The sequence below is a fragment of the Rhinatrema bivittatum genome, chromosome 8, assembly GCF_901001135.1.
Source record: "Rhinatrema bivittatum chromosome 8, aRhiBiv1.1, whole genome shotgun sequence".
Taxonomy (NCBI): Eukaryota; Metazoa; Chordata; class Amphibia; order Gymnophiona; family Rhinatrematidae; genus Rhinatrema; species Rhinatrema bivittatum.
In genome coordinates this window covers 155,137,812-155,165,715 of record NC_042622.1, presented here as the reverse complement: position 1 = coordinate 155,165,715, position 27,904 = coordinate 155,137,812, and the positions used below count along the sequence as shown (strand labels likewise).

At 48.9% G+C, this 27,904-nt stretch overlaps 1 protein-coding gene across 7 annotated transcripts in view; it reads right to left on the bottom strand.

Annotated features, from left to right (window-relative positions):
* Positions 1-26,142, bottom strand: part of BRMS1 (BRMS1 transcriptional repressor and anoikis regulator) — a 44,911-nt gene extending 18,769 nt beyond the window's left edge. The window contains exons 1-7 of one of the 7 annotated variants that reach the window (XM_029611774.1): positions 25,867-26,142; positions 25,202-25,350; positions 17,355-17,445; positions 16,942-17,069; positions 4,162-4,241; positions 3,913-4,009; positions 3,123-3,215 (exon numbers count right to left, since the gene is read on the bottom strand). In XM_029611774.1, the coding sequence (XP_029467634.1) occupies positions 3,123-3,215; positions 3,913-4,009; positions 4,162-4,241; positions 16,942-17,069; positions 17,355-17,445; positions 25,202-25,346 (634 nt within the window). In that variant the 5' untranslated portion in view covers positions 25,347-25,350; positions 25,867-26,142. Of the gene's footprint in view, positions 1-3,122; positions 3,216-3,912; positions 4,010-4,161; positions 4,242-16,941; positions 17,070-17,354; positions 17,446-25,201; positions 25,374-25,866 lie in introns of all 7 variants that reach the window. The other 6 variants (XM_029611775.1, XM_029611778.1, XM_029611777.1 and 3 more) reach the window with 6 other exon arrangements.
* Between the last annotated feature and the right edge of the window lie 1,762 nt (positions 26,143-27,904).

Here is a 27,904-nt window from a genome sequence, read left to right as displayed (position 1 = left end):
CAGTAGCGCCTATCTCCCAGAGTCTGTCCAGAGTCAGCTGCACCGCTCCTCTCTTGAGGTCCGAGCCACAGGGGGAAAAGATGAACCTTCCCTGCGGGGGGCGGACAAATTCCAATGCGTAGCCGTGTTTTATGGTATCCAGGACCCACTGGTCCGAGGTGATCCGTGCCCACTCCGCTTAGAAATACGTTAGTCGGTCCCCAATCCTGGGGACAGGGGAGTGGGCGAGACTGGCATCATTGTGAAGACTTGGTATAGGGGTTCCCGGTTCCGGGAGTAGTGTGTGCGGGCCGATGCCCGCGGAAGGCGCGCAACCAGGGCTGAGACCTGGGGGCGGATGGCCGGGAGCCCGTCTGTCTGTAGCCCCTGTAGCGCCGTTGCGCTCTGGCTCTGGTCCGAGAAGAAGAAAACGCTCTGGATGGTCGAAACCTATCCTCCAGCAGCCGATGAACAGCGTTCTCCCCCAGGGACTTGATGATCTGGTCCAAATCCTCCCCGAAGAGGAACTTGCCCCTGAAGGGAAGAGAGCCCAGACTGGACTTAGAGGACGTATCAGACGCCCAATTGCGTAGCCACAGTAGTCGTCGTGCTGCCACTACCGAAACCATCAATCTTGTGAGGACCCGAAAAAGGTCGTACGAGGCGTCCGCCCCATACGCCACTGCGGCTTCTAGCCGATCTGCCTGGGCAGCCTCATCGGACGGCAGGTTCTGAGACGTGAGGAGTTGTTGCACCCAAAGGAGACTAGCCCGCTGGGCAAGCGAACTGCACATCACCGCCCGCATACCCAGAGCGGAGACCTCGAAAACCCGCTTAAGGAAAACTTCCAACTTACGATCCTGTGTGTCCCGCAACGCCGCACCTCCCGTCACTGGGATAGTCGTCCTCTTCGTGACCGCCGACACTGCGGAGTCCACCTTTGGGACCTTGATGAGGTCCAGAAAATCTTCGGGGAGCGGGTACAGCTTTTCCATAGCCCGGCTGCTCTTCAGGGAGGCCTCCGGGGTGTCCCATTCCCTGGTGAGAAGTTGTAAAAACGAGTCATGAATGGGAAAAGCCCGAGCCCTCGGCCGGAGTGCCGCCAGGACAGGATCTCCCTTCCTTGAAGAAGTGATGACAGCGGGAGCTACTGGGGCAGGCGGGTCTGGTGGCGGATCCAAATCTAATTCTTGGATGATCTGCGGGATGAGGTCGTCCAGCTCTTCCCTCTGGAAGAGGCATAGGGTACGCGGATCATCCCCCTCCTGTGTGCCGTCCCCTTGTCCCCCGTCCGGGAGGTCAAGTCCATGTCCCGCTGGGTCTGCCACCGCCCCCACTGCCGCGGGCGTGGATCGGACCCGGGTAGGAAGGCGGGAGGCCCCCACTCCCGGAGGGTCGGGGGGGGCCGGCGTCGAGGGCGACATCCGAGGGATCTTAGGAGGGGGGGGGGGGGTCCCACAGGTGCTTCCAGCCCCTGCAGATAAGCGGTATGCATGAGCAGGATAAACTCCGGAGAGAACCCCGGCCTGCTCGGGTGCGCTTCGGGGGCGGCGTGGTTCCTGCTCCCTGGCTCTGGGTGCTTGGTTCCTGCACCAAAATCGGGGGAACACCCCCGCTGGTAGAGTCCTCCAGGGATCCGTTCTCCCTCGTGGCCTCCAGGGATCCGTTCCCCCTCGTGGCCTGCGCCTCAGGGCGCTCAGAATGTAAAATGGCCGCCGTTCCCGCCAAAAATGGCGGAGTGGCCGGCCCGCACCGCCCGGGCAAAAAAGAGAAATCAGTCAGGGACTGTGAGGTACCTTCCCCCCCGGGAAGGGCATCGTGCACAGATGCCCTCCCGGGAAATCCGGGACCCCGGGTCTCCGCAGGCCGCACAGCGGGACGGCCGCGGCATCGGGATCGCTGCAGGAGAAAAGAAAAAGCCACGGGGGGGGGGCCACGCGCACAAAGGCGCCGCTGCGGGGGGGCCCGGTCGGCCCGCACTGCCCGCTGTCTGAAAATAGAGGAGGGTGCCGCGGGGGGGCCTTCCTGGCCACACGACCCGCCCCAGACATCTTTCCCTAAATGGCTCAGCAGCCCATGAGGAGCTGTAAAATGGCCGCGGGTGAGGGAGTAAAGAGCGAAGAGGCCGGCTCCACCGGCTTTCGCGGGCACCGGGGGCTGAGCTGTAAAGGAAAAAAACTACAAAGGAAAAACAAACTTACCCCTGGCTGCAACGAGAAATAAACAGCAAGGCCGCAGGGAAGAGACAAGGAAGATAAGCCACTCCCCAGGAGTTGAAAGAACTCTGCCTTTTTTTTTTTTTTAAACTTAATACAAACTTGATACAAACTTGATCCACAGAAAAAGACAACAACAAGCCATAATCAAGCAAGAAAGTGAAGGAAAAGGAGGGGAAGCCTGATTCCCCTACTCGCATCTGCTGGAGTCAGAAGATACTGAACTCCTGCAGAGGGGGTAGTAGTATATATGGATACGCCCCCTCAAAGCTTGTGCTGACTCCATCTGCTGGATTGGGGACATAACCCACTGTCTGGACTGATCCAGGTACGTACAGGGAAATAGAAATACTTCCCTGTATCTCCAGCTTCAACTTGCAGAGTTGCCAGCAGGTCTCCAATACTTCCTAGAGGGGAAAAAGGGAGCTGGACCACCAGAAGTCCACCCCATGGCAATCTGGACCGAGCCAACAGAAGGGTCACCAACCCCCTGCTCGTCCTCCTCAAATCAGGGGGGATGGCCCCACCAGGACTCTTCCCAGAGTGCAGCTTTTACACCATCTACCATTCTGCTGGAGACAGAGAAATTCTAAGGGACTGCAGGTGACATACTAGGTTATGTAGCAGTGTCAGTAAAACTTTTTATGTAACAGTGTCAGTAGAACGTTTTGCATCTCTGCCATGTGCTGGCAAGGATGCAAAACCCAGGAGTCTGGACTGAACCAGGTATGTACTGGAACTCCATCTTTACTTCCACTATTTTTACAGAGCTAACGCAGGGATGGTCCTCAGCCTGAAGGCCAAAGACTGTCATACTCCAAAGTTCCACCCGACCTTTGGTGACCTTGGTGGGACTGGGCAGGCTCCGATTTCCTCCCTGCAGAACAGTAACTGTGATAAGAAGGCAAATGTTTAGTGAAAGGATATCAGCCACCAGAGGGGCCCTTTTCTTCTTCTCTGGCCTGAAGGGATCCCACTTCCTGCGGTTCCTTTTTGAACGGAGTTCATCATCCCACCACTCTAGACATGGGCACAGCAGGAGAAAATCAGAATAAATGTCAGGAGAGTGGAAGCAAAGGGGACACAAGATCCATGACACAGGCTACCTTTATCAGTGCCCCCCTCTTCCCTCCATCAATCATCCTGAAACACATGCAGCTAATCCATGCAGTAGAATGCATCTCTTATTATATGCGTCACTGTGCCCCCCGGTGGCCAGTGCTGATATTACCCCTCCTCCCAGTCGCGCTGTAACACCTCAAAATTATTAAGATTCATTGCTGTTGCTTCTGATGCAGCAAGGCGAAACACGGATACCGTGTCGGGGGATTTGTTGAAATTTAAAGAATTGTGTTGCATTAAAAACTGTGGAGTCACTGCAATAAATAAGTAATTGCTTTATTCAGACTAATATGTGGATTCTGAACTATTTTGCTCGTTTCCTTTGGTTTGCATTACCCCTCTTCCCCCATATACACACACACAGCCTGTTAAGCCCCAGTGTTATCAGTATGTATTTTACTACTCAAGAGCATCACCATGCATATATAGTTTGTAATGCCAATGCCAACGTAACACCAAGTGAGCCCAGGTTTTCTAACATGTACTGAGATGTGGTGGATGAAAAAACAAGACTGGGCTAGGTTTCTCTTGATATTGCTGAGGGACCAAGTTGGAGAGGATGTGCAAGACGAGCGCCTGAGCTGGAAAGACTCACCAGAAGAGATGTCAATGCTCTGACGGTCCTCTTCCAGTCGCTGGATCCGCTCCAGCAATTCACTGCGCATGTTGTCATAGAGCAGCAGCTTTTCACTCTAGAAAACAGACCAGAATGTGGGAAAGAGGAAGGAGAGTCATCCCAGAACACAGGTATTCATCTTTTCTGCACTCCGCCCAATACCAACCCTGCATACTGCCATGAAGTATCAGCCAGATGTTCGGTGGCAGGGGGGACCTCATTCCTTACCTCCAGATGCTGCTTTGCCCCTTGTAGCTCACAGTCATTCCTATTCTTAATGACCTCCAAGCAAAACCCTCTGTAGATACCTGGAGAAAGAGAGAGGGAATGGGGGAGGATAGGAGGAAAGACTAGTTCAGAGCAAAGACTGGAGAGTTGGAATGTAGACATAATAGGCATCTCAGAGACTGGTGGAAAGAAGATAACCAACAGGACACTGTGATACCAGGGTACAAATATACCGAAATGATAGGCCAGGTCAAACTGGTGGACAGGTGGCACAATATGGGAGGGGTGGCATAGAGTCAAACAGGATAAAAGTCATGCAGTAGACAAAATGCAATGTGGAATGCTCTATGGACAGAAATTCCATGTGTGATAGAAAAAAAAAATAGCAGTGGTATATACACCATCCGCTGGACCAGGATTAAGAGACCAACAGTAAAATAACTAATAGAAATGAGGAAGGCTAACAAATTAGGCAACAAAATAATAATGGGAGATTTCAATTACCCAAGATAAAGGTGCAAGGATAAATCTATGAGTTCCACCAGAGTTACAGTGTATAATATAAATGTTTATTTCCACAACTGTGATAAATGGCAACTCCACATTGATCTAAATAGATTTGTATAAGTCCCCTGACACGGTCCCGTGTTTCGCTTGTGGCTGCATCGGGAGGGACCACAATGTCAGTAAAGTCTTTTGCATGGCGCTCCATGACTCATGCAAAAGACTTTACTGACATTGTGGTCCCTCCCGATGCAGCCACAAGCGAAACACGGGACCGTGTCGGGGGACTTATACAAATCTATTTAGATCAATGTGGAGTTGCCATTTATCACAGTTGTGGAAATAAACATTTATATTATATACTGTAACTCTGGTGGAACTCATAGATTTATCCTTGCACCTTTATCTTGGGTTACTTGCTTATGTGCAAGGTTTTGCTTCGTTGTCCTATTAGATTTCAATTACCCCAATATTGATTGGTATTTGTCTTATCAGGACATACTAGGGAAATAACATTTCTAGATGCCATAAATGACTGCTTTATGATGCAGCTGGTCCTTGAACTGACGAGGGAATCTACTCGAGATCTAATCTTCACTGAGATGCAGGATCTGATACAAGCAGTAACAGTGGTGGGGCCGCTTGGCAGTACTGATCATAATGATCAAATTTAACATAATCACTGAAGGGAGGACATTAAGGAAAACTACTGTAATTCCATTTAATTTTATGAAGTAACTGTTTATTAAAAAGCATCAGACAAACACATAACTGCACAATACGGAGACACGCCAAGTCTTCTATCGAATACAAACAGTTATTGAAGGCAAACTTTTTTAAATAGCTCCCTTCAATAAGAAACCTCCCCCCCCCCCACCCAACCCCCCATTTCGGTAAACTTCAGCAACAAAACAGGATGCATTGAGAATCCATACAACATTATACATGCTCAGGGATAGTTAATGAGCTCACCTCGTGCCCTTTTTAAAATGGGAGACGTGGTAAAATAAGGAAATTAATTATAAAAAAGCTGGCTGCTTGGCTCTTCTCTGGCCTGTCCATGCCAGATCATATTTCCCCGGTATTGGCCAATCTTCATTGGTTGCCCATTTAATTTAGAATCAATTTTAAAACAGCTTGCTTGTTAAAACCTTATAATCCTGTGAGATCATAGAGGTCCTCTCAAAAGTCTCTGAAGTTCCTTCAGTGCGTCACGTACGATTGTCTTTTCTGGGGCCGCCCCAATATGCTGGAATCATTTGCCTGAAGCTCTACGTTGCATACAATGCATTAAATTATTTAGAAAATACCAAAAGATGCTGCTTTTCTTAAGTGTGTTTTCTTAATTCTTAAATGTTGATTCAGATACTACACTACCCAATTTGTTTTATCTGTGAATGTTTTAACATCGTTTTATAGTGTCATTTTATTTTTGGGTCTTTGACATAATGCGGCATATACTGTAAATACATATTAACATAACATAACAAGGAGTGGTTACAAAAGTTGAAAGTTTGTATCCCAAAGCCGCCACCTGAACCTTGAGGGAATTAAAGGATAAACCTTTGACCAAACCTTCCTGCAGAAAGGCCAAAATAATACACCACCAAGGCTTGCATAGGATCCACCCTCTGCCCCGTTCACCAGGCCTCAAAAACTCGCCATACTCTCGCATAGGCCAGGGACGTGGAAGTCTTCCCAGACTGCAAGACTGTAGCAATGACCCCTTTCCGAATAACTCTTATTCCTCAAATGCTCCCTTCTCAAAAGCCAAGCTGTAGAAAAAAAGCGATCGGCCTGATTTAAACAAACAGGACCTTGACGCAGAAGGTTCTGCAGATGAGCTAGCTGTAAAGGAAAATTAGTTTCTTACCTGATAATTTTCGTTCCTGTAGTACCAAGGATCAGTCCAGGACACCTGGGTTGTGACTCCGCACCAGTAGATGGAGACAGACTAAAACTTGTGGGCGGAGCATATATGCCCCTGTGCCAGTCACAGCCCCTCAGTCATACGTAATGTCAAAGTAGAACACAACCAGAGAACTAAGCTAGCTAGAAACCGCTAATAGAACGGGGAAAACACCCCTCCTGGAAACAGACTCTCCAACCAAGAGAGTTAACAAGCGGAACAGAAGAATTCAGAACAAAGAGCGGACTCTCCATTACTTCAGCGTAGCACTGCGGGCGGGATCCTGGACTGATCCTTGGTACTACAGGAACGAAAATTATCAGGTAAGAAACTAATTTTCCTTTCCCTGTACGTACCAGGATCAGTCCAGGACACCTGGGATGTACCAGAGCTAAATTACCGAGGGTGGGAAGCAGAGAGTCCCGCTCGGAGTACCCTCTCTCCAAATCCTCCGGGGTCGGTAGCCCGGACATCCCCCGTACTGCCTGATAAAGGTATGCAACGACTTCCAGGTAGCCGCCCTGCAAATCTCTTGAGCGATACCGGAGAAGCCTCCGCTCACGATGCCGCCTGCGCACGAGTCGAGTGAGCCCTCCGGCCCACGGGAAGCGGTTTTCCCCGCACCCAGTACGCCGAAGCAATGGCCGCCTTAAGCCACCGCTGAAGCAATGGCCTCCTTAAGCCACCGGGCGATCGTTGTGCGAGACGCTGCGGCCCCTTTCTTAGGACCAGAGAACAGGACAAACAGATGATCTGTGACCCGAAACGGATTACTGACCCCCAGATATCGGAGGAGGGACCTCCGCACGTCAAGCGTCCGCAATTCTCTCGCTTCCGGAACAGAGAACTCCCCGGCCGCCAAAGCGGGCAGTTCCACTGATTGATTCATACGACAAGACGACACCACTTTCGGTAGGAAGGAAGGAACTGTGCGCGAAGAAACAACTGTGCGCAAAGCAACTCCGGAATCGGAAACACGCAAAAGGGGTTCACTACAGGACCGGGCCTGCAACTCGGAAACACGCCGCACTGAGGCGATCGCTACCAAGAACGCCGTCTTAAGAGTGAGATCCGTAAGAGTCGCGCGTTTCAAAAGCTCAATAGGCGCCGTGCATAGGGAGGAGAGAACCCAGTTGAGGTTCCAAGCCGGACAAGAACCCAGTTGAGGTTCCAAGCCGGACAAGGAAGACTCAAGGGAGGACGAAGGCGTTTGGCACCCCGGAGGAAGCGAGCAATGTCCGGGTGGAACGCAAGGGACGTGCCACGGACCGTACCCCGCAAACAACCGAGCGCTGCCACTTGAACCCGAAGGGAACTGCACGCCAGGCCTTTGGCCAGACCAGCCTGGAGGAACGCCAGAATGTCGGAGACGGAAGCCGAAGTGGAGACCACCCCACGCTGCACGCACCAGTCCTCAAAGACCACCCAGACACGGACATATGCCCGACGGGGCCCTGATGGAGCAGGCCCGCCATTCCGTGAAACCGAAGGGGCGCCGTTACCGCCAGCTGGGCGAGGTCTGCAAACCACGGCCGGCGCGGCCACTCCGGTGCCACCAAGACGACCTTGGCCGGGTGCAATTCTATGCGCCGTAGAATCATGCCGATCATCGGCCACGGGGGAAACACGTAGAGCAGCACATCCGTCGGCCAGGGAAGCACCAACGCATCGACGCCTTCTGCCCCCCGTTCTCGACATCGATTGTAAAATCGCGGGGCCTTCGCGTTGTGCCACGTGGCCATCAGATCCATGTGGGGCACCCCCCACGTTTTGCAATGAGCAGAAAGCTTCGTCCCCCAACTCCCACTCTCCGGGATCCAGACGATGACGGCTGAGAAAATCCGCCTGCACGTTGTCGACTCCCGCAATGTGAGACGCTGCTATGTTGCTGAGATGTAGCTCTGACCAGGCCATCAAGCGCTGAGCCACCTCCACCACCTGGGGGCTCCTCGGTCCGCCCTGGCGTTTGATGTATGCCACTGTGGTCGCATTGTCCGACAACACTCGAACTGCCTTCCCCCGCAGCAACGGCAGAAAGGCTTGCAGGGCCAGACGGACCGCTCTGGTCTCTAGGCGCGCTCTGGTCTCTAGGCGCGCTCTGGTCTCTAGGCGATTGATAGACCACTGGGCTTGCGACACGGACCATAGGCCTTGGACCGAGCTCCCCAGGCAGAGCAGGCTGGACCTCGCGTGTCCCTTGAGTGGAAGCGGTAGATGGAATTCCTCAGAGACCGGCTTCCAGCGGGATAGTAAGGATGACTGTAATGGACGCAGATGAGCGAATGCCCAGGGAACCAGTGCCAGCGTTGAAGCCATAGACCCTGGGACCGTAAGGTAGTCGCAGACCCGCGGTTGGCGGAGAGACAATAAGCGACGTACTTGAGCTTGCAGTTTGCACCTCCGTTCGTGTGACAGGAACATCTTGCCCTGCTTCGTGTCGAAAAGAGCTCCCAGATATTCCAAGGTCCGCTTGGGTGTCAGATGACTCTTGCTGTAGTTGACCCCCCATCCTAGGGACTGCAGAAGGTGGAAGGCCCTGGCTACCGCCATCCGACACTGATCTTCGGACTTTGCCCGAATCAACCAATCGTCCAGGTAAGGATGGACCAGGAGACCTTCTCGGCGCAGAGACCTTCTCGGCGCAGCTGCGCCGCCACCACGACCATCACCTTCGAGAATGTACGTGGGGCCATCGCGAGCCTGAACTGGAGCGCTCGGAACTGGTAATGCCGCCCTAGAACGCAGAACCTGAGGAAGCGTTGGACCGATGGATGAATGCCTATGTGAAGATATGCCTCCGTGAGATCCAGGGAGGCTAGAAACTCGCCGGGCCTTACCGAGGAGATGACTGAACGAATCGCCTCCATTGTGAAGTGAGGAATCCGAAGGCATCGGTTCACCCCTTGAGATCCAGAATGGGTCTGGACGCGCCGTCCTTCCTTGGGACGATGAAGTAGATGGAGTAACGGCCCTTGCCGTGTTGGCTGACCGGGACTGGAGAAATAGCTCCCAAGCCTTCTAAGCGTTGGGTGGTGTCGCGCACCGCCGCCTTCTTCTCGGGAGCCTTGCAAGGCGAGACCAGGAACTTGTCCGCTGGGGTGTGAGCAAAATCCAACGCGTAGCCGCGTCCTATGACCGTGAGGCCTCACTGGTCCGCCGATACACCGGCCCATCTCTCGGAAAGACATCAACCGTACCCCGCCGTTGGAACCGGCGTGCCGAGGCTGCGGCGAGAGATGGGCCGACCCCCTTTCATTGCGAAGACTTGGGCGCCGTGATTGCCAGGCACCTCCTTGTCTACCGAAGCGCCTACCTCGAAAGGACTGTTGCTGCCACTGCGGAGTACGGGAGGAGGAAGACCTATACGAACGCCCGGACGCCCTTTGAGGACGCGACCTCCTGGGACCCCGAGAAAGAGAACTGGCCGAAAACGAGGACCTCGCCCCGGATCTATCCTCGGGAAGCTAGAAGGCCCTGTTTTCCCCCCCAGGGAACTCGTTAACTCGTCCAAGTCCTTGCCAAACAGCAAATGGCCTTGAATGGTAGTACCCCGAAATGAGCCTTGGAAGAACCATCCGCCGCCCAGTTGCGCAACCACAAAAGTCGGCGTGCCGAGACAGCCGCTACCATGGACCTAACCGACGTGAGCAGCAAATCGTGCAGCGCATCCACGCCATATGCTATTGCAGCTTCCCAACGATCTGCCTGCGCTGCCTCGTCTGCGGAAATCCGCCTTGGCTTGAAGAACCTGGGCCCAGCGCAGACTGGCCCGCATAGCGAAATTCGTGCAGATGGCAGCCTGCACTCCCAGCGCGGAAACCTCGAAATCTTCTTGAGCTGCACTTCCAGCTTCCTGTCCTGAAGGTCCTTGAGAGCTGCCGCGTCCGTGACCGGAACTGGTAGATCTCTTTGTTACCGCGGAGACCGCTAAGTCCACCTTGGGGAATATGAGAAGGTCCAGCGCATCATCCGGAAGCGGGTAAAGCTTGTCCATGGCCTTACTGACCTTCAAACCTAACTCCGGGGTGTGCCATTCCCGGAACAGAATATTCGTCGAGGAGAAAGAAACGGGAAAACCACTGCCGGAGCCGAGAGACCTAACAGGACCGGATCCATGTTTGCCTCCTGACGGGCTACCACCGGAGGAGCTTCTATTCCCCGCTCCTGGAGAATGGCCGGAATTAAGGGTGGCAAGTCCTCCCTGCGGAAGAGCCGGACCACCTTGGGATCATCATTTTCCACTGCTTGGGATCCCTATCCGGCGCCTGGCTGAGCGGATTCGTCCGTCCCATCTCCGTCGGCCCCTTTCAGGGGCTTCTCCGGGGAATCAGAGTCCACCGCAGGGGGGAATCGGAATCGGCTTCCTGTGGGACGCCACGAGGAAGCCGCGTACTTCGGGAAGGGCCCCGGGACCCCTCCGCAGCGCCCTTAGGATTGCATGACGTCTTCCCTGGGGGGGGCCTTGCGGGTCCCCCCCGGCCGCGCTTACTGCGCTTACACTTTAGGACTTTGCGCAACAACAGCGCAAAATCCTCCGAAAGGGAACCCGAGGCTGAAGAATCATCCTCTGAAAACCCCCGGGGACCAAGGGACCCCCGAGGGGACCCCCCTGTATCAACCCGCTGAGGAGAAAAGCGCGGGAGGCAGGCCCGAGGCTCCCGCTGTTTCCCGCGCCATTTCACGGTCCGAGGCCAAAATGGCCGCCACTCCCGCGCTCAGCGGGAAAAAGTCTTGGGGCCGCTCTGCCGAGCCCCCCCCTGCGCGGCGGCGATCGTGCGCTGCGGGATCGAGCACCCCCGAGGCGCCCCGGATGACCCCTCTCCGCCCGGGAAACAGGCCGCACACAGACCACCGCGGGGAAGCCGCGCGCGCGCGCTGAGCCGCAGGCCCTACAGGCCGAGCCACGAGGCCTGCCGGCGAGCCGCGGCGGAGAGCGCACCGGGAGAAAAAATTTTAATTTAGCGAAAGCGGCCCCCCCCCGGCCTCCCCCCTGCCAGCGGCGCCCCCCCCGGAGACCCCACGGAGCGGCGACGCAAAGCAGCAGAGAGCTGAAGCCAGAGAGACCGAAAACAAAAGTAAAACATTTTTTTTTTTTTTTTTTTTTTTTACAAAACAACGCTTGTCGCTGTCCACGGTCCTGGAGCCCTAGTCCAGCAGGGGTAAGTGAACCGGGCTCCCCGGTGTCACCCCTGACGCTGCTACTGGGAAAGCCGGGTCCTCGACCCTAGCAGCGGCCTCAACCAGGGGGGGGTAGTCCCCTCAGGACCTCACAACCCCCCTGGGAGACAGGGCGGACGGGACCTCAGGAACAATTTAGCAAAATCAAAATCCCAAATGAAAAACACTAAACTGGCCTAAAACCAAGAAAAAGAAAAGAACCGACCCTGACGGAGTACCAGAACCAGGGCAGGAAGGAGCTGTGACCTGACCTGCACCACCTACTGGAGACAGAGTAAGACTGAGGGGCTGTGACTGGCACAGGGGCATATATGCTCCGCCCACAAGTTTTAGTCTGTCTCCATCTACTGGTGCGGAGTCACAACCCAGGTGTCCTGGACTGATCCTGGTACGTACAGGGAACAGACCGTTCACTGCTAGGTTGACAACAAGAATCACGTTGTCTGGAAGGACCTCTATGTGTCGCAAGATCTTGCCCACTAACAGCCAAGGCGGAAATACATACAGAAGGATGTTCGTTGGCTAAGGCAGAACTAAGACATCTACCCCTCTGCTCCTCTTTCTCTTTACCGGCTAAAGAAACAGGGGGCCTTGGCAAGGTGGAAGGTTGCCATTTAATCCACCTACTGCATGCCCCACCTGTCTGATGATGCACATCGCTTCCTCTGTCAGCTCTCACTCTCCGGGGTGCAGCTGCTGCCGGCTCAGAAAATCTGCTTGCACGTTGTCTACGGGGAATAACAACAGAGCCGCCCGATTGCTTAAGCAGCAGAGCAGGGTAAAGATGTGCCATTCCACAGCAACCCCTATTCGCTCCCTTGTTTAATTTTCTTTTTTTTTTTTAGAACAAAAACTTTAATAGGCAATAAAACAAGTACTTCCCTCAAAGAAAAATGGCTGCAAGCTCAGTCCGTCCTTCAAGGCGAAGGTACCAGGATCCCCAGTTTTCAGCCCTGTCTGGTGATGAAGGAGTGAGCAACAAAGGAACCCTGACCCCCCTGCTCGTCTGCCTCACAAACCAGGGAGGATGGCCCCACCAGGACCTAACAAGCCTCTGGGAAGAAAGCACGCCTAAATCCTGTAGTCTAACTTCTTTTTTTTTTTAAACTCAGACTGCAGGCTTTGCACCTCCACCATCTGCTGGAGACAGAGAAATACCGAGGGACTGCAGGTGGCACCTCGTGTTACGTGGCAGCGTCAGTAAAACTTTCTCTGTCTCCATCTGAGGTAGGGGAAGCAAAACCCAGGAGTCTGGACTGATCTGGGTACGGACAGGGAATGGAAGTTTCCTTAATATGCGGCCATAGCTATCTCTTTCCAAGAATATTTGAAAACAAGATGAAAAGACTATGCAATGAATAATGCTGAACGTTTTGACAGGGATCCAGTTCTAACATGGTACACAGCAAAAGCAGTACTAAGAGGGGATATGATCTCTTTCCTTATAAGGAGACGGAGGGTTATGGATAAAAAGATATTAGATCTGGAATCTAAACTGTGTAAAGAGAAAAAGATTTTAGCTGTGGCAAATACTGTGGTTAACAAAGATGCTTACCTTTCTCTGCAAGTGGCACTGAATACCCTTTTACAGCAAAGGGCAAAAAAGAGTGTTTTATACTACAAATTTAAACTATACCAACAAAGTAATAAAACTGGCAAACTGTTGGCACAATTAAGATCTGCTTCAGGATCTTATTTTATATCTCTTACAAAAACACGGGAGGGTAAAGTTCTGAATTCCAACCAAGACATTTTAAAATTTTTTGAGGCTTTTTATACCAGATTATACACTTCTGATGGTTTTGATAGCCTTAAGCATAAGAAGGTTTTGCAGAGTTATGACTCTGACACTTTGAGGAGAAACATTTACAGAAACTGAATAGATCTATTAGCCCTGAACAAATGTTGTTGGGTATTCAAAAGGCTACGTTGTTAAAAGCCCCAGGGCCTGATAGGTTCAATGCTGAGTTTTATAAGATATTGGCAGAACAACTTTCTCCGCTCCTTGGTAAGACTGTTGCAGCATTGATTGACAGAGGTTTCTTTTCTAATGATGCTAATAAGGCGATGATCACAGTAATTCCTAAACTGGGAAAGATCTCACTTCTGTGTCTTCATATCATCCCATAGCTCTGTTACATGTTGATCATAAATTATTAGCTAAGATATTGGCAGATCTATTAGCATTGGTTCTGCCTGACTTTATTGGTCTGAGGCAAGTGGGTTTTGTTAGGGCTAGATATGCCACAATGAATGTGTGTAGCCTTCTGGCTGCCATTATCTTATGTCAAGTTAATAAGATTCCAGTTATGGTGATCAGTTTTGATGCTGAAAAAGCGTTTGATAAGGTGGAGTGGGATTATTTGTTTGAACTCATATGAGGCTGGAAGGTCTGTTGGCACGAGGAATTAGGTTACCGTATACAGAACCGATGGCTGCTGTAACAACAACTGGCGAATGTCCTTCAGCTTTTCTGATACACAGAGGGGCACGACAGAGCTGCCTCCTCTCTCCCTTGTTGTTTCTGTTGCCTTGAAACCCTTGTTAATATCAATTCAAAAAACCTACAGGTTAGAAGCCTATCGTTAGGGACATCAACTTTCAAATATGCTGCTTTTGCTGATGACCTACTGGTGTTCTCATGCGACCCCGTGAACTCCCTGAAGTTCTTTGAAGCCATTGGGAAACTCTCAGGGTTTAAACTTAACACAGACAAATTGGAAGCTTTAGCGTATCCAGATGATATTAAGAACAAGGGGGGAGAGTTTTCTTTTTTGTGGGCCCCAGGATCTTTTAGCTATTTGGGGATTAAAATAACTTTGGATTTGGGGAGTTTAGATAGGTATAATATATCCCCCTTACGTGCTATCACTAAGGACAAGTTGAGACTATGGGAAAAATTACCATTATCTCTGGTAGGGCGTATAAATCTTTTTAAAATGGTTCTGTTTCCCAAATTGTTATATGTATTACAAACTCTACCAACACGTATCCAGTCAAGAGATATGAAAACTTTAGATAAACTGATTCCAAGATTTCTGTGGGCTGGTAAGAAATGTAGAGTACTTCAGAAAATGAAAAGAAAAGAAACTGGTCTCAGAGTGTGCTGGGCCTTCCAGATATGGAAATTTATAATTTAGCGAGCTTGCTAAAGGTGATCAGGGATTGGTTATTTGAGGATTCCATTTATGCAGATATTGACAGTGAAAAAGCTGTGGTGCCTACTTTGGATTTACAATACGTTCTACATGCGACATCAGAAAGGCTGTGCTAGTAATACAATGATTGCGCCTCTACGCTGGGCACAGAGAAAACTAACTGCCTTGCTGAAGGTGGTCAGTAATTGGTCCCCATTTCTGCCATTCCAGGGGAATTTAGATTTTTCCCCTGTTCTCAGTCCAAGTGTTTTCTTATCTGGAGGGATCAAGGTATTATACTGCTTCAATATGTTTTGGCAGATGATGGGTCTTAGCTGCCTTATTCAGTGTTGAAGAACCAATTTGATTTGAGGGACTCTGATTTTTATTCCTATGTGCAATTAAAGCACTATGTACTTTCGCTAAGAAAGGTTGACTTGGATATGAATACAGTACACACAAGACTGTCTCTTTCCAGAATATATAAGGAGTTGCAAAAGCTAGATCAAACAGTCTTTGGCATAGATGGAATATAGAAAACGGTTTTGCTATCTTTCAAAACACTATATTAACATGTTTTAAAAGCTTGAACAATGTTTCCTCAAATATTTATTTAAGGGAGATGCAATATACCTTTCCTCATAGAGCTTATATCTCCTTTAGGGTGCATATTACCTGTTCTGAGAACTGTGTAAAATGTCTGCAAGAATAGGGCTCACTTAGTCATGCTTTTTGGTCCTGTCCCTTAATTTTGAAATTTTGGAAGAGGGTCCTGACTTATATGAGAAATCTTTTGGGGTGTATTGTTCCCTTGGCTCTGGAACTGGTTTTATTTGGACAGGACCTTCCCAAAAATGTACTGAAAGAAGGAGATTGATTTTTTGTTAAGAAAGCTATGGTTCAAGGAAGCGATCTATTTTGTTGGTATGGTGTGAAGCTAGTCCACCCTACTTTTGGCAATGGTGAAATGCCTTGCATGATATGTCTATGGAATCGGACATCGCACATACTTCCTTTACCTAGAAGAAAACAGTTTTGGATACTTGGGATTCATATTTTTAAAGTCTTTCTGGTAGAACTAGAAGCTTGATCTTGAATACTTTATACGACATTCTGCAGTGCCACATGTGTGGTTTTGTATATTAGAAATTAGTATTTAAGGGGTGGGATAAGAGGAAGGTGGGGGAGGGGCCCTATATTGGGATATTATACTAGTAAGGGAATCTGGACGTATCAGAAAAGAGATGTCCAGACTCAGTTGTTATCTGTGATTGCTGAGTTAGGGGATTTTGTTGGGATGGGGGTGAGAAAATCTGGAAAAGAAAAAGGCTTTCGTTGATATAATTTACTAATTACTATTAATTTTGTCCTGCCTGATACTTTATTTTCATGTAAGTCAAGTCTGAGGCTCCTGCAGTCTGTTTTCTAATTATCATCTCATATTGTTATTGCAATAAAGATATTTAAACATATACAAAAAAAAAGATTTTGGAGGAAAAGTCCATAAACCATTATTAGCCATGTAGACTTGGAAACTAAGTAACTGCTTATCTCTGGTCAAGGATTGGATCTATTCTTTGAGATCCTGCTGGGTACTTATGACCTGGATTGGCCACTGTTGAAGTCAGGATGCTGGGCTTGATGGACCTTTGGTCTGACCCAAGATGGCATTTCTTATGTTTCTTATGAAAAGCATGCATGGCATCCATGGGTTCCATCCTATGAACATATTACTCATAATATGTGCAAGGAATATAATGTTAGCAAAAACATATGACAACAGAGGAAAGGTAATACAGGAGAAAGTAAACGCCAGAGGGGAGCTAAGAAAAGGGATACAGTACAGGAGGACCAGAAGGGCAGAGAACAGGTGGAGAGAGCCAGATCTTGAGGGGAGCCAAATGGGGGAAATGACAACAGGGAAGAGACAGAAGCTATATAAAAGAGGCAGAAGGGCAGCCAGGAAAGTAGACAAAGCAGCTGGAGAACAAAACTCCTGAAATCCTGCTCCCACTGCAGGCATATTAATGCCCTCCCACCCCTACACTTCACCTGCCACCTCAATGCGGATCTTCATGTTGTTTTGAAGGATTGCCAAGGGGTCAATGTACTCAGATGCTTTCCCTGTAGCCACTTCTTCCAGCTTGGCTTTCACCTGGCTCAGCCTCTCCTTAAACAGCCTGAGGGAGGAAAAGCAGAGTTGTAAGTCAAAGGGAGGGCCCTCTCTTCTGGTTACACGATGCAATTGCAACTGGGGGAATGACAGAGCTCCTGCAACATGGCCACAAGGGGAGGCACCAAGCTTTTCAGACCAAGCAAATATTAGCGTTCTAATCTTATTCACATTACATAGTGCGTTCACTAAACGCCTGGGCCACGAGTGGGCATTTCAACAAATTTGTGTTATTTTTTAAGGTAAGCCAGGGCAGGAGAAGCAATGGAAGGTAACACCCCCCAGGTCTCACTTTTCCTTAAGCTCCAAGAACTGCTTCTCCAAGTCAGACATCTCATCCAGACACTCAATCCGCCGCTGCTCACAGTCTTGCTCATCCATCTCTGATGGAAACACAAACGAGATTTGTGAACATTTCATGGTGCTGAGTTTCATGCTACAGCTTCACACTCACTCATTTTATTTATTTAATAATTTTTATAATCTGCCAATTCCACAAAAGTGCACAAAGCACAGTGCAACAATATAAAATAAAACAGCAAAAAATTAAAACGAATCAGTCAACAAATACATAAAAACAACAGTAAAATAATAAAGACCAAAGAGGGGAATTATTATTGGGATGTATTTTAGACTTCATATGCAAACCTATAAAAAGAGAATGAATCTCAACTGAGAAGACTGGTCTTTATAGGAAAATTAGTTCTTACCTGCTAATTTTTATTCCTGTAATACCACAGATCAGTCCAGACAAGTGGACAAGTGGGTTTTGCATCCCTATCAGCAGATGCAGGCAGAGTACAAAACTTTGAGGCACTGCTACATAACAGAGTGCCACTTGCAGTTCCTCAGTATTGACCTGTACCCAAGCCAGAGAGTAGACACCAATCCACTTTCCAGGGCAAACTGGATAAAAAAAACTGGGTTGCAGCAAAAAAACCAACCCTGAACTGGAGGCTCGCAGAGCCCAAAAAAGGGCAACACTCAGACAAAGCAAAATGCCCAACCTCAGAACAGTGTGAGAAATTTTTCTGACATAGTATGCTCAAATCTACCAGGAAAATCAGTCTTTCAGCAGTACACGGGGAGGGTCCCTGGACTGATCTGTGGCATTACAGGAACGAAAATTAGCAGGTAAGAACCAACTTTTCCTTTCCTGTTCATACCCAGATCAGTCCAGACAACTGGAATGTACCCAAGCACCTCTACACCAGGCAGGAACCCAAAAGACCTGCTCTCAATACACTTTCACCGAAGCTCACCTCTTCCTGCATGCGAACATCCAGCTGATAATGTCTGGTGAAAATATGAAGCGAGGACCACAAAGCGGCCCTATAAATCTCTTGGGGAAACACCAACTGACATTCCATCCAAGAGGCTGCCTGCACCCTAACTGAATCGCTTTGAGGCCCAATGGAATTTCGCGACCTTTGGCTGAGCAAATGGCCTCCTTTAACCATCTAGAAATCATAGCCTTAGAGGCTTTCTCTCCTTTCTTCACTCCACCGAATCGTTATTACACCAAGCACCAAGGATGAGGAACCGATGCAAATGGGTCATGGTCACTTATCCTCTACTGAGAAACATTGTCGCCAGAAGGCAGGCCTCTGCATGTATTGCGGCCAATCGGGTCATGCGGTACCCTCCTGCCTACTCTGTCCGGGAAACTCCCAGGCCTAGGATCCGCCGGAGGACTCCTCCTAGGCCTGACCGCACCCTCTCCTCCATTAGCTCTGCCTGTCACTATCAAAGTGGAAGCCCAGGAATTTCACACCCTGGCACTCGTGGACTCTGGAGCCGGTGGAAACTTTATTTTCCGGCAACTCATAGAACATCTACAGATTCCCACTGTCCATATGCCGACGCCATTGTTGCTCTCTTCTATCCATGGCACCTTCTTCATGATCCCCATTCGACTTCGCACAGGATCGCTGCATACAGAGGCTATTTCCTTTTTGATTTTGGACAAAGCTATACATCCTGTGGTTTTAGGATTACTATGGCTGATAATACACACTCCACAATTTGATTGGAGTACTCTCCAATTGTCCCATTGGGGTAATTACTGCCATAAAAAATGTTTGGAGACTGTGTCCCCGACGCCTTGCCTAGCCACACTGCCTTCCATCCCAGTACTCCTCTTTCCAGGATGTCTTCTCGAAGAAAACTGCAGACGTCTTACCTCCGCATCGCTCCTTTGATTGCGCTATTAATTTGTTGCCCAACATGGAGCCTCCCCGAGGAAGAGTCTACCCTTTTTCCCTGACCGAGACGAAAGCCATGTCTGAATATAGACAAGAAAATGTAGCTAAAGGCTTCATTTGGCCTTCCAAATCTCCCACTGGAGCAGGATTCTTTCTTGAGGGGAAAAAGGATGGCTCCCTTCGGCCGTGCATAGACTACCGCGGCTTAAATGAGATTACATTGAAGGATCGCTACCCCCTGCCATTAATCTCCGAACTGTTTGACAGACTCCAGGGGGCCAAGATATTTACCAAATTGGACCTCAGAGAGACAAACAACTTGATCAGGATTTGCCAGGGCGATGAATGGAAAACCACATTTAATACCCGCAACGGCCATTTTGAATATCTGGTCATGCCATTTGGCCTTTGCAACGCTCCAGCGGTGTTCCAGAATATGATGTATTTATTTATTTATTTTAACAGCTTTTCTATACCGACATTAGAATGCACATCATATCAGGTAACATCTCAACAGTAGGTGGAAAATACAATGAACAGTGGTGGGAGAGGGACAACAGTAGAAACTCGAGGGCAGGAGGCTCTAGGGGGAGCCTGAAAATTGAACTAGAGAAGTAACAATAACTCGAGAGGTAACATATTTACATGATGCAAATTACTTGGAGCGAATCAAAGATAACAGAGAAGCAGGAGAAGAGGGTGAGAGAGGTATGTGGAGTTAGTCTGGAAATGCCTGGTGGAAGAGCCAAGTCTTTAGCATTTTCCTGGATTTAGTATGGCAAGGCGCCAGACGGAGATTTGTGGGTAGGGCATTCCAGTGAGTTGGGCCAGCAATTGAGAGAGCACAGTCCCTTGTTGCTGTGAGACGGGCCTTCTTGAGGGGTGGGACTTGTAGGGTGCCTAGTGGGGTGGGTGGATTGTGTGGATCGGAGCGGTTCGCAGAGTCAAGAGGAATTATTTATGTGAATGGATTTGTGTATGATAGTGAGAGTTTTGAATAGGATGCATGATGGGATGGGGAGCCAGTGGAGGTCTTTGAGGATGGGGGGTTATATGGTCTGATTTGCGTGAGTTCATGATTATCCTTGCAGTGGCATTCTGTAGTATTTGGAGGGGTTTGATGGTGGAGAAGGGAAGGCCAAGGTACAAGGAATTGCAGTAATCCAGCTTGGATGATAGGGTGGATTGGATGATGGTTCTGAGATCGTGTGTGTGGAGGAGTGGCTTGAGCTTTTTTATAACATTGAGCTTGTAAAAGCCTTCTTTTAGGATGGAGTTAATGTGTTTTCTTTAGGTTTAGATGTGGATCAATTAGAACCCCAAGGTTTCGTACAGGAGGCTGTGAAGTGAGGGAGGTGGCTGTAGGGTCGTTGGGAGGAAAGAGCTTAAGGGTTTGGTGGTTGTGGATGAGAAGAAGCTCAGTTTTTGAGGAATTGAGGGCAAGTTGTAGGGAGGTGAGTAGTGAGTTTATGGATACAAGGCATTTCTCCCAGAAAATTAGTGTTGTAGATAATGATTCACGGATAGGGATGATGATTTGTACATCATCTGCATAGATGTAGAAATTGAGGCCAAGGTCAGATAGATGATGGCAGAGGGGCAGGAGGCAGATGTTGAAAAGGGTGGATAATAGGGAGGAGCCTTGGGGCACTCCTTGGGTGAGGGAGAAGTGTGTGGATTCTGAGTTGCCAAGTTTAACAGAGAAATGTCTGTTAGCCAGGTAGGATTTGAACCAGAGTAGGGCTATGCCAGAGATACCGATGTCAGCCAAGCGGGAAATGAGGAGGTTGTGGCTAATCGTATCAAAGGCTGCATAGATGTCAAGGAAGGCAATGAGAAAGCTATGACCGTGGTCAAGGCCAGCGAGGAGGGCATCGGTGAGGGATAGTAGAAGGGTTTCTGATGAACGAAATCTTCAGAGACATGCTCTACGGTTGTGTCTTGGTCTATTTGGACGACTTTCTGGTATTTTCGCAAGACCTCCAGAACCGTCAACGGGACTTCATCAACATTCTGCAACGCTTAAGGGAAAACCAGTTGTATGCCAAGCTGGAAAAATGCTCTTTCCACAAGGAGTCCGTCCCTTTTCTGGGCTATGTCGTCTCTAGTCAGGGATTCCAGATGAATCCACAGAAGGCTAAGAGCATCCGAGAGTGGCCCCAACTAATGGGCCTTAAGACTCGCGGAAGATTTCTGGGCTTCACCAACTACTACAGGTCGTTCATCAATCACTATTCGACACTAACTGCCCAACTTACGGCTATGACACGAAGAGGAGCTAATCCTTCCCAGTGGTCACCCCAGGCCGTGTCCGCCTTCCGGGAACTTAAGGAGGCATTCCTCCAGGAGCCATGCCTGCGACATCCTGACCCACGACGACCCTTCATCGTCAAAATAGACACCTCTGACGTCTGTGTTGGTGCAGTACTCAGCCACATTCTACCAATCACACCCTGCATCCGTGCTCATTCTTCTCCCGTCGCTTCTCTCTGGCTGAACGGAATTACGGAATCGGGGACAAAGAATTGCTGGCGATCAAATTAGCTTTTGAAGAGTGGTGCCCCCTTGAGCCAGGGGCACCACAACACCAAATAACAGTCTACACTGATCACAAAAACCTCGAGTATCTGCACCACGTTCAACTCCTTAACCACAGACAGGCCTGCTGGTCTCTTTTTTTTTTACTCGATTTAATTTTGTACTTCGATATCAACCTGCTGATAAGAACGTCCGAGCAGATGCCCTCTCTCGCTCGTTCACCATTGATGATGTCCCAGATATTCCCCGGCACATCATCGACCCGACTAAAGTACTTCTCGCTGCCAGACATACAGTGCCCTCCGGGAAGATGTGGTTCCCCGACCTCTTCATAGGAAGATCCTCCATTGAGCGCATGATTCCTTACTCGCTGGTCATCCCAGACAAACCAGAACGCTCGCGACACTCCAGAGGTTCTACTGGTGGCCAAACATGAAGAAGGACACTCAAGCAGATATGGAATCAAGTCCCACTTGCGCCCCTCAAAAGCTACCGGCAGGTCGTCCCTGGGGTCTCCTACAACCACTTCCAGCACCTAGTGAACCGTTGACATACATCTCCACAGATTTTATTGTGGACCTACCCCCTTCCAGTGGCAATAACACTATTTGGGTCACCGTGGACCGCTTTTTGATGAGGGCTCATTTTGTAGCGCTACCCGGCCTTCCTTCTGCCCCGGAGCTAGCCAAACTATTCATTCGCCATATCTTCCATCTTCATGGACTCCCGAGACACATTCTCTCAGATAGGAGTGTCCAGTTCACGGCTAAATTCTGGAGGTCGCTTTGTAAAAAATTTGACATCGCCCTGGACCTCACGTCGGCCTATCACCCTCAGGCCAATGGACAGACGGAAAGGACTAATTGCACCCTGAAGTAGTTTCTTCGGGCCTATGTAAACTCTCGGCAGAACGACTGGTTCGAACTTCTTGCCGTGGGCCGAGTTTGCCTTGAACTCTCATCAGTCTGCTTCTATAGGGTCATCATCCTTTCAAGTAGTGTATGGACGCCAGCCTCTGCCACCTCTTCAGATACCTTTGTCTGTACCTTCTCCAGCAGCGGAAGCCTCTGCTCAAGAACTGCATCAACTCTGGGAATACAGCAGACAGCTTCTGCAATAAACTGCCTTGAAATCAAAGATGTTCTATGATGCATAGTGCAGCAGCCCGGTTCAACCCCGGAGACAAGGTGTGGCTCAGCACCCGCTTTATTTGTTTAAAGTTACCTTCAGCTCGCTTTGCTCCCAGATACATCGGGCCCTTTCCCTTACTCCGCCGGCTGGGCCCGGTCACTTACAGCCTTTGGCTACCCACTTCACTCAAAATTCATAATGCCTTCCACATCTCACTGTTAAAACCGCTCATCCTATCAGAATTTTCCAAGAAAGCTCCAGAACCTCAACCACTAGCTTCAAAAGAAGATATCACCCATCAGGTTGAGGACATCTTGGATGTAAGGAAGCGCGGGAAGCGTTGGGAACATCTGATCTCGTGGGAAGGATTTGGCCCCGAAGAAAATAGCTGGGAGCCTGCTGTAAACATTCTTGACAAGGAGTTGATCAAAAACTTCTTCACATCCAAGGAAGCCAAAACCCCTGGGGAGGGGCCCTAAGAAGGGGGGTACTGTTACGCCCGTCGGTCGCAGATGGCTGTGACCACTCTTGCTCATCTCTTTCTTTGCTTCCCTGACTCCGTGGGTAGACTGGTAGCCTCCGCCAGTTGCCAACAGCCTGTCTACCACTCCCAGGCCGGAAGGGATGCCACCGACTGCCATCTTGTCATCAGAAGTCCTTAGGTGCGCATGCACGGGCCAGTCTTAAAGCCACTGTAGCAGGAACCTTGGGGCATCCCCTCCGGATGACGTCATCCCTCCTGGACATTTAAGCCAGCTGGCCCTGCCTACCGACAACTTGGCAAAGAGAACTCTTCTTGTAAATCCACCTCACTCTCAGAGGACCTGCATTCCAGTTCCTGCTTCCAGGCATAGATGTCTAGGGTACCCGCTCCTCGGGGCCCCTCTCCTCATCTTGGCTATCCGCTCGGGACTTCTGTCTGCCCCGTTCCCCGGGGCTTCCCTGGAACCTTCGCTACGCTTTCTGTGAGTACCCCGCTCCGTGGCCTACTTCCTGTTCTACCGAGGATTCCTCTGGTGTACACCGCTTTGTGGACCACTACCAACGCTACTGAGGACCTCACTGGTGCTTCCTGCTCTGCGAATCACTATCTTCTCTACTGAGGACCTGCATCGTGAGTACCCCGCTCCGCGAGCCATTACCGTCTCTAGCAAGGACCTCCTCAGCGTGCCCTGCTCTGCTGACCACTACCATCACTACTGAGGACCCTCTCCGGTGTACCCCGCTTCGTGGACCGTTACCACCTCCACTAAGGACCTCATTGGCGTACCCCGCTCTGCGGACCACTGCCGACTCAGCTGAGGACCTTCTTCGGTGTACCCCGTTCCGCAGGCCACTACCATCTCTTCTGTAGATATCATCTGTGTACCTCGCTCTGCGGATCATCATCTACTCTAAGGAGGTATCCACTCGGGGAATTCTCTCATCTACGGACCCTGTGTCCATGGGTCTGTAAGACCTCCTCTCTGACACCCCCCGCTCCGCAGCCTGTGTCACTCTCTCTTTAACAAAGACTCTAGACTGATACTGTGTCTGACATCACTGAGACCTCGCCTCCCGAAGGTGAGGCTCACAGAGCTCCTCCCTGTGGGCGATACCATCTCTCACCTCGGCCCAGGGCCCACACACTAACTAAATTCTAACAAGCTATTAGGGTGGGTCAGAGAGACGTGATATTATAAGGCTAGTTTCCCTACAAGGAACATAGCTAATTAAAAAGAGAAGAGCAGGGGCTAGGGTGCAGAAGGTGTAGGATTTCAGTGTCTGAACACTTATCTTTCAATCAAATCGGTTGACAGGCCAAGGCTGCTCCCCCTCCTCCCAAAACAAAGTCACTATGGGGGGCAGGGGGAACGGATAGTGGAATGACATTCAGACCTTTTAATTTAAAAATATACCAAAAGCACTTTATACTAATAAATACAATCTACTCTCTTTTACTGTACAAGAGTGTCATCTGTCAAGGGGATGATTTTACATTACACAGCTAGAATGAGAGAAGAACAAAGGGTCCATGCAAGTCACTTTCCTTCTAATTGCCGAATAGCCCTCCCTACATAAATATTGGTGTACCTCATTCTTGGAAACATGAGGTTTGTTTTCTGCTGAGACCAGGCAGCAGGGCGGTGATCATAGCACATTAAATACTCATATAATAGTCCAATCAGTTTGGGTGATGAGGTTTCTTTCTACACAACAGAACAAGGGCTTAGAGCTCTGTATACACCTCATCTCCTGGGGGCAGAAATGCAGGGAGGACTCCTACCTGAACTCTCCTCTTCAGTTTCTGACTGGCTGCCGCTCTGTTCCTCCTCGCTCTCCTCTCCCTCCTCATTTAGCTCTGCACCCGACTCCACTTCCCCTTCCATCTCCTCGGCCTCTTTGCTCGGTGGCCGGATGGGCATTGGCATCTACCTATGAAGTGGGTGATATTTAATCTGGGCAAGAGAAGACAGAGGGGTGACTTATCAGCAGATTTCAAAACACATAAAAGTGATGGTTTGATATCAGTCCTTCACCATTTCCTCAGAGTTTAAGACAAGGAATCATTATCTTAAATTACTGCAGGGGAGCTGGGGTGGAAAAAACGTTTAGAAAACTTAGATACCAGCCAAAATTCTTAGGAGCTATGGGAGGTTAATTTGTATAGATTTTTAGCACTTTTTTCCTATTAAAAAAATTGCTTATTTTACTGCTTTGTCTGCATACACATAATCTCTTAAACCACTCAACCTAGAGCAACCACATTTGCAGGATAGGTAGAGATATAGAAACACTAGAAACCGTAATATCGCTTTCCTAGAAAACTTATGGATACAGCCCAAAATTGAAAACAAGATTTCCCATGAAACAGAGAAAAAAAGCATGCATTAGGACTGCTCTGCAATTCTTTAGTTGTTTTTTATTCTTCTTTTGAGAGGAGGGGTTTACCTAATATTTTACGCTTATTTTGGACTTTGTCTCTCTCCGTCCCCTCCCGCCTTTTTCCCTTCTTTTTGCAATCCTGCCTCGAAACTGGATCTTACTCTAACCCTCAGAATTCTCCTATCCGGCACTTCCACTGCCACTCCAGCCCCCTCCTGTACTCCAGGTTTCAATAACCATTCGCCCACGGCTTCTTTTCTCCCCGAATCCCCATAAATCGCTCTGATCGACTTCCGCGTTTGGTGTGACGTCAAAACCGGAAATTACGCTCGCCGCTTTGGATCCTGGGAGTTAGAGGTGTGGAAAGGGTCCGCAGACTAGTGGCGCTCTCTTGCTATCTGCTTTTGGGGGTCAAGGAGGCAAAATTAGGAAGGGGGGATTCGTCCAGCTTTCTTTTTTCATGATGCCTCTCTCTAAGACATTTCTCTTGGGTTTTCTTAAGACAGTAATTTAGTAGACAGAGATTAAAAGAAATGTGCATCCAGGAATAGTTTTATATGTCAAGACGTGGCGCTTCTTTAATAGTATTTGGAACAGTGGGCTAAGTCGGGCCTGTTATTTTCTCATTCCATGCAGAGATTTGTAGTTCCTTCTTTTCCAAAGAACTAGAGTTCCCAACGTGCTTTCGTGTGCGGTCATTAGGTCTCCTTATTAAAGCGGCAACACTTAAAAATATACCACTATGACACCCCCACCACCTAAAGGGAAAAAAGTTTCTTGTATTCTGTCCATATTTTATATTTTGCACATTTTTTATGTAAATGGAATTTTTTTCCTGCTCGGGTTCCATCCTATCCTGGGCCTTTCTCCTTTGCTATTTAGCTAATATGGGGGTCATATTGCCTATGAAGGAGGAGGAGGGGAGCATGGTGACAGACTGGTCGCCATATTTAAACTGGATCCTTTAATAAAAAAAAAAAGGGGGGGGGGGTTCAGTTTCCCAAAGAATTAACTCCAACTGCCATGGCTAACTACTGAAAAAATGGGGATGAGGGGGCAGAATTTTTGCAAATTACTCGACTGACTGGAATCCTTTCCTTCACTCTCCCCTGGAGTATGAAGAAAGCACCTGGAATTTTATTTTACCACATCTGCATGATAAAATATAGGTCGATATTCAGCAGGCCAGTGAGTTTATTTGATAATCCGTGGAACATACCTGGTTAAAATTACCCAGATAAAGTTATATGGATAGCTTTAGCACAGGTATTTTTCTGACCAGACTTAACTTGGATAACTTTAGCTGGGTAGTGCTGAATATCACCATTTGCTGGCTAAAATTTAACCATGCTCCCAGAATGCCTCTGTCACCAGCTCTTTGTCCAGCTAAATTTTGTGCCAATATGAGTTACTTGGACAAAATTTACCGGGGAGGGGGAGAGGGAAATGTTCAAATCTCAGAATTTGTTCAGGTAACTTGAAAAGTTATCTATTTATTTATTTTAAAGTATTTATTACCTGCCCCTCCAAATAAAGGTTAGGGGTATGGTACATAAAAGTATCATAAAAACAGATACAAAACAAATTTCCCTGTACTTACCCGGATCAATCCAGACAGTGGGTTGAGCCTCCTGTCCAGCAGAGGAAGACAGAGAAAAACTGAAAAGGTATCCTATATCAGGACAGTGCTTACCCTGCATCCCTTCAGTATTTCTCTGTCTCCCAGCAGAGGCAGGCAGTTGAACCTGCGGTTCCCTAGCTTTTTCTGTTTTACACACTGTGGTGATTTCTTTCTCCTTCTGATTGTTTCCAGGATCAAGCAAGTATTGATTAATTTCTATATGTAAACAAAAAAAAAGGAAGGTATGGTACATAAAAGTATCATAAAAACAGATACAAAACAAATATAATCAAATGAAATAAACTTCCATAATAGGGAGACAGGTCATCAGAGTAATAGGAGAAGAATTGCAAAAAGGCTGGAAAACATCAAGTAGGAGCAACTCAAATCACGAAGGAAAATCTTCATTAACTAGATGAGTTTTTAAGAACTTTTTAAATACTTTAGTATTTATTTATTTATTTATTTTTATATACCGATGTT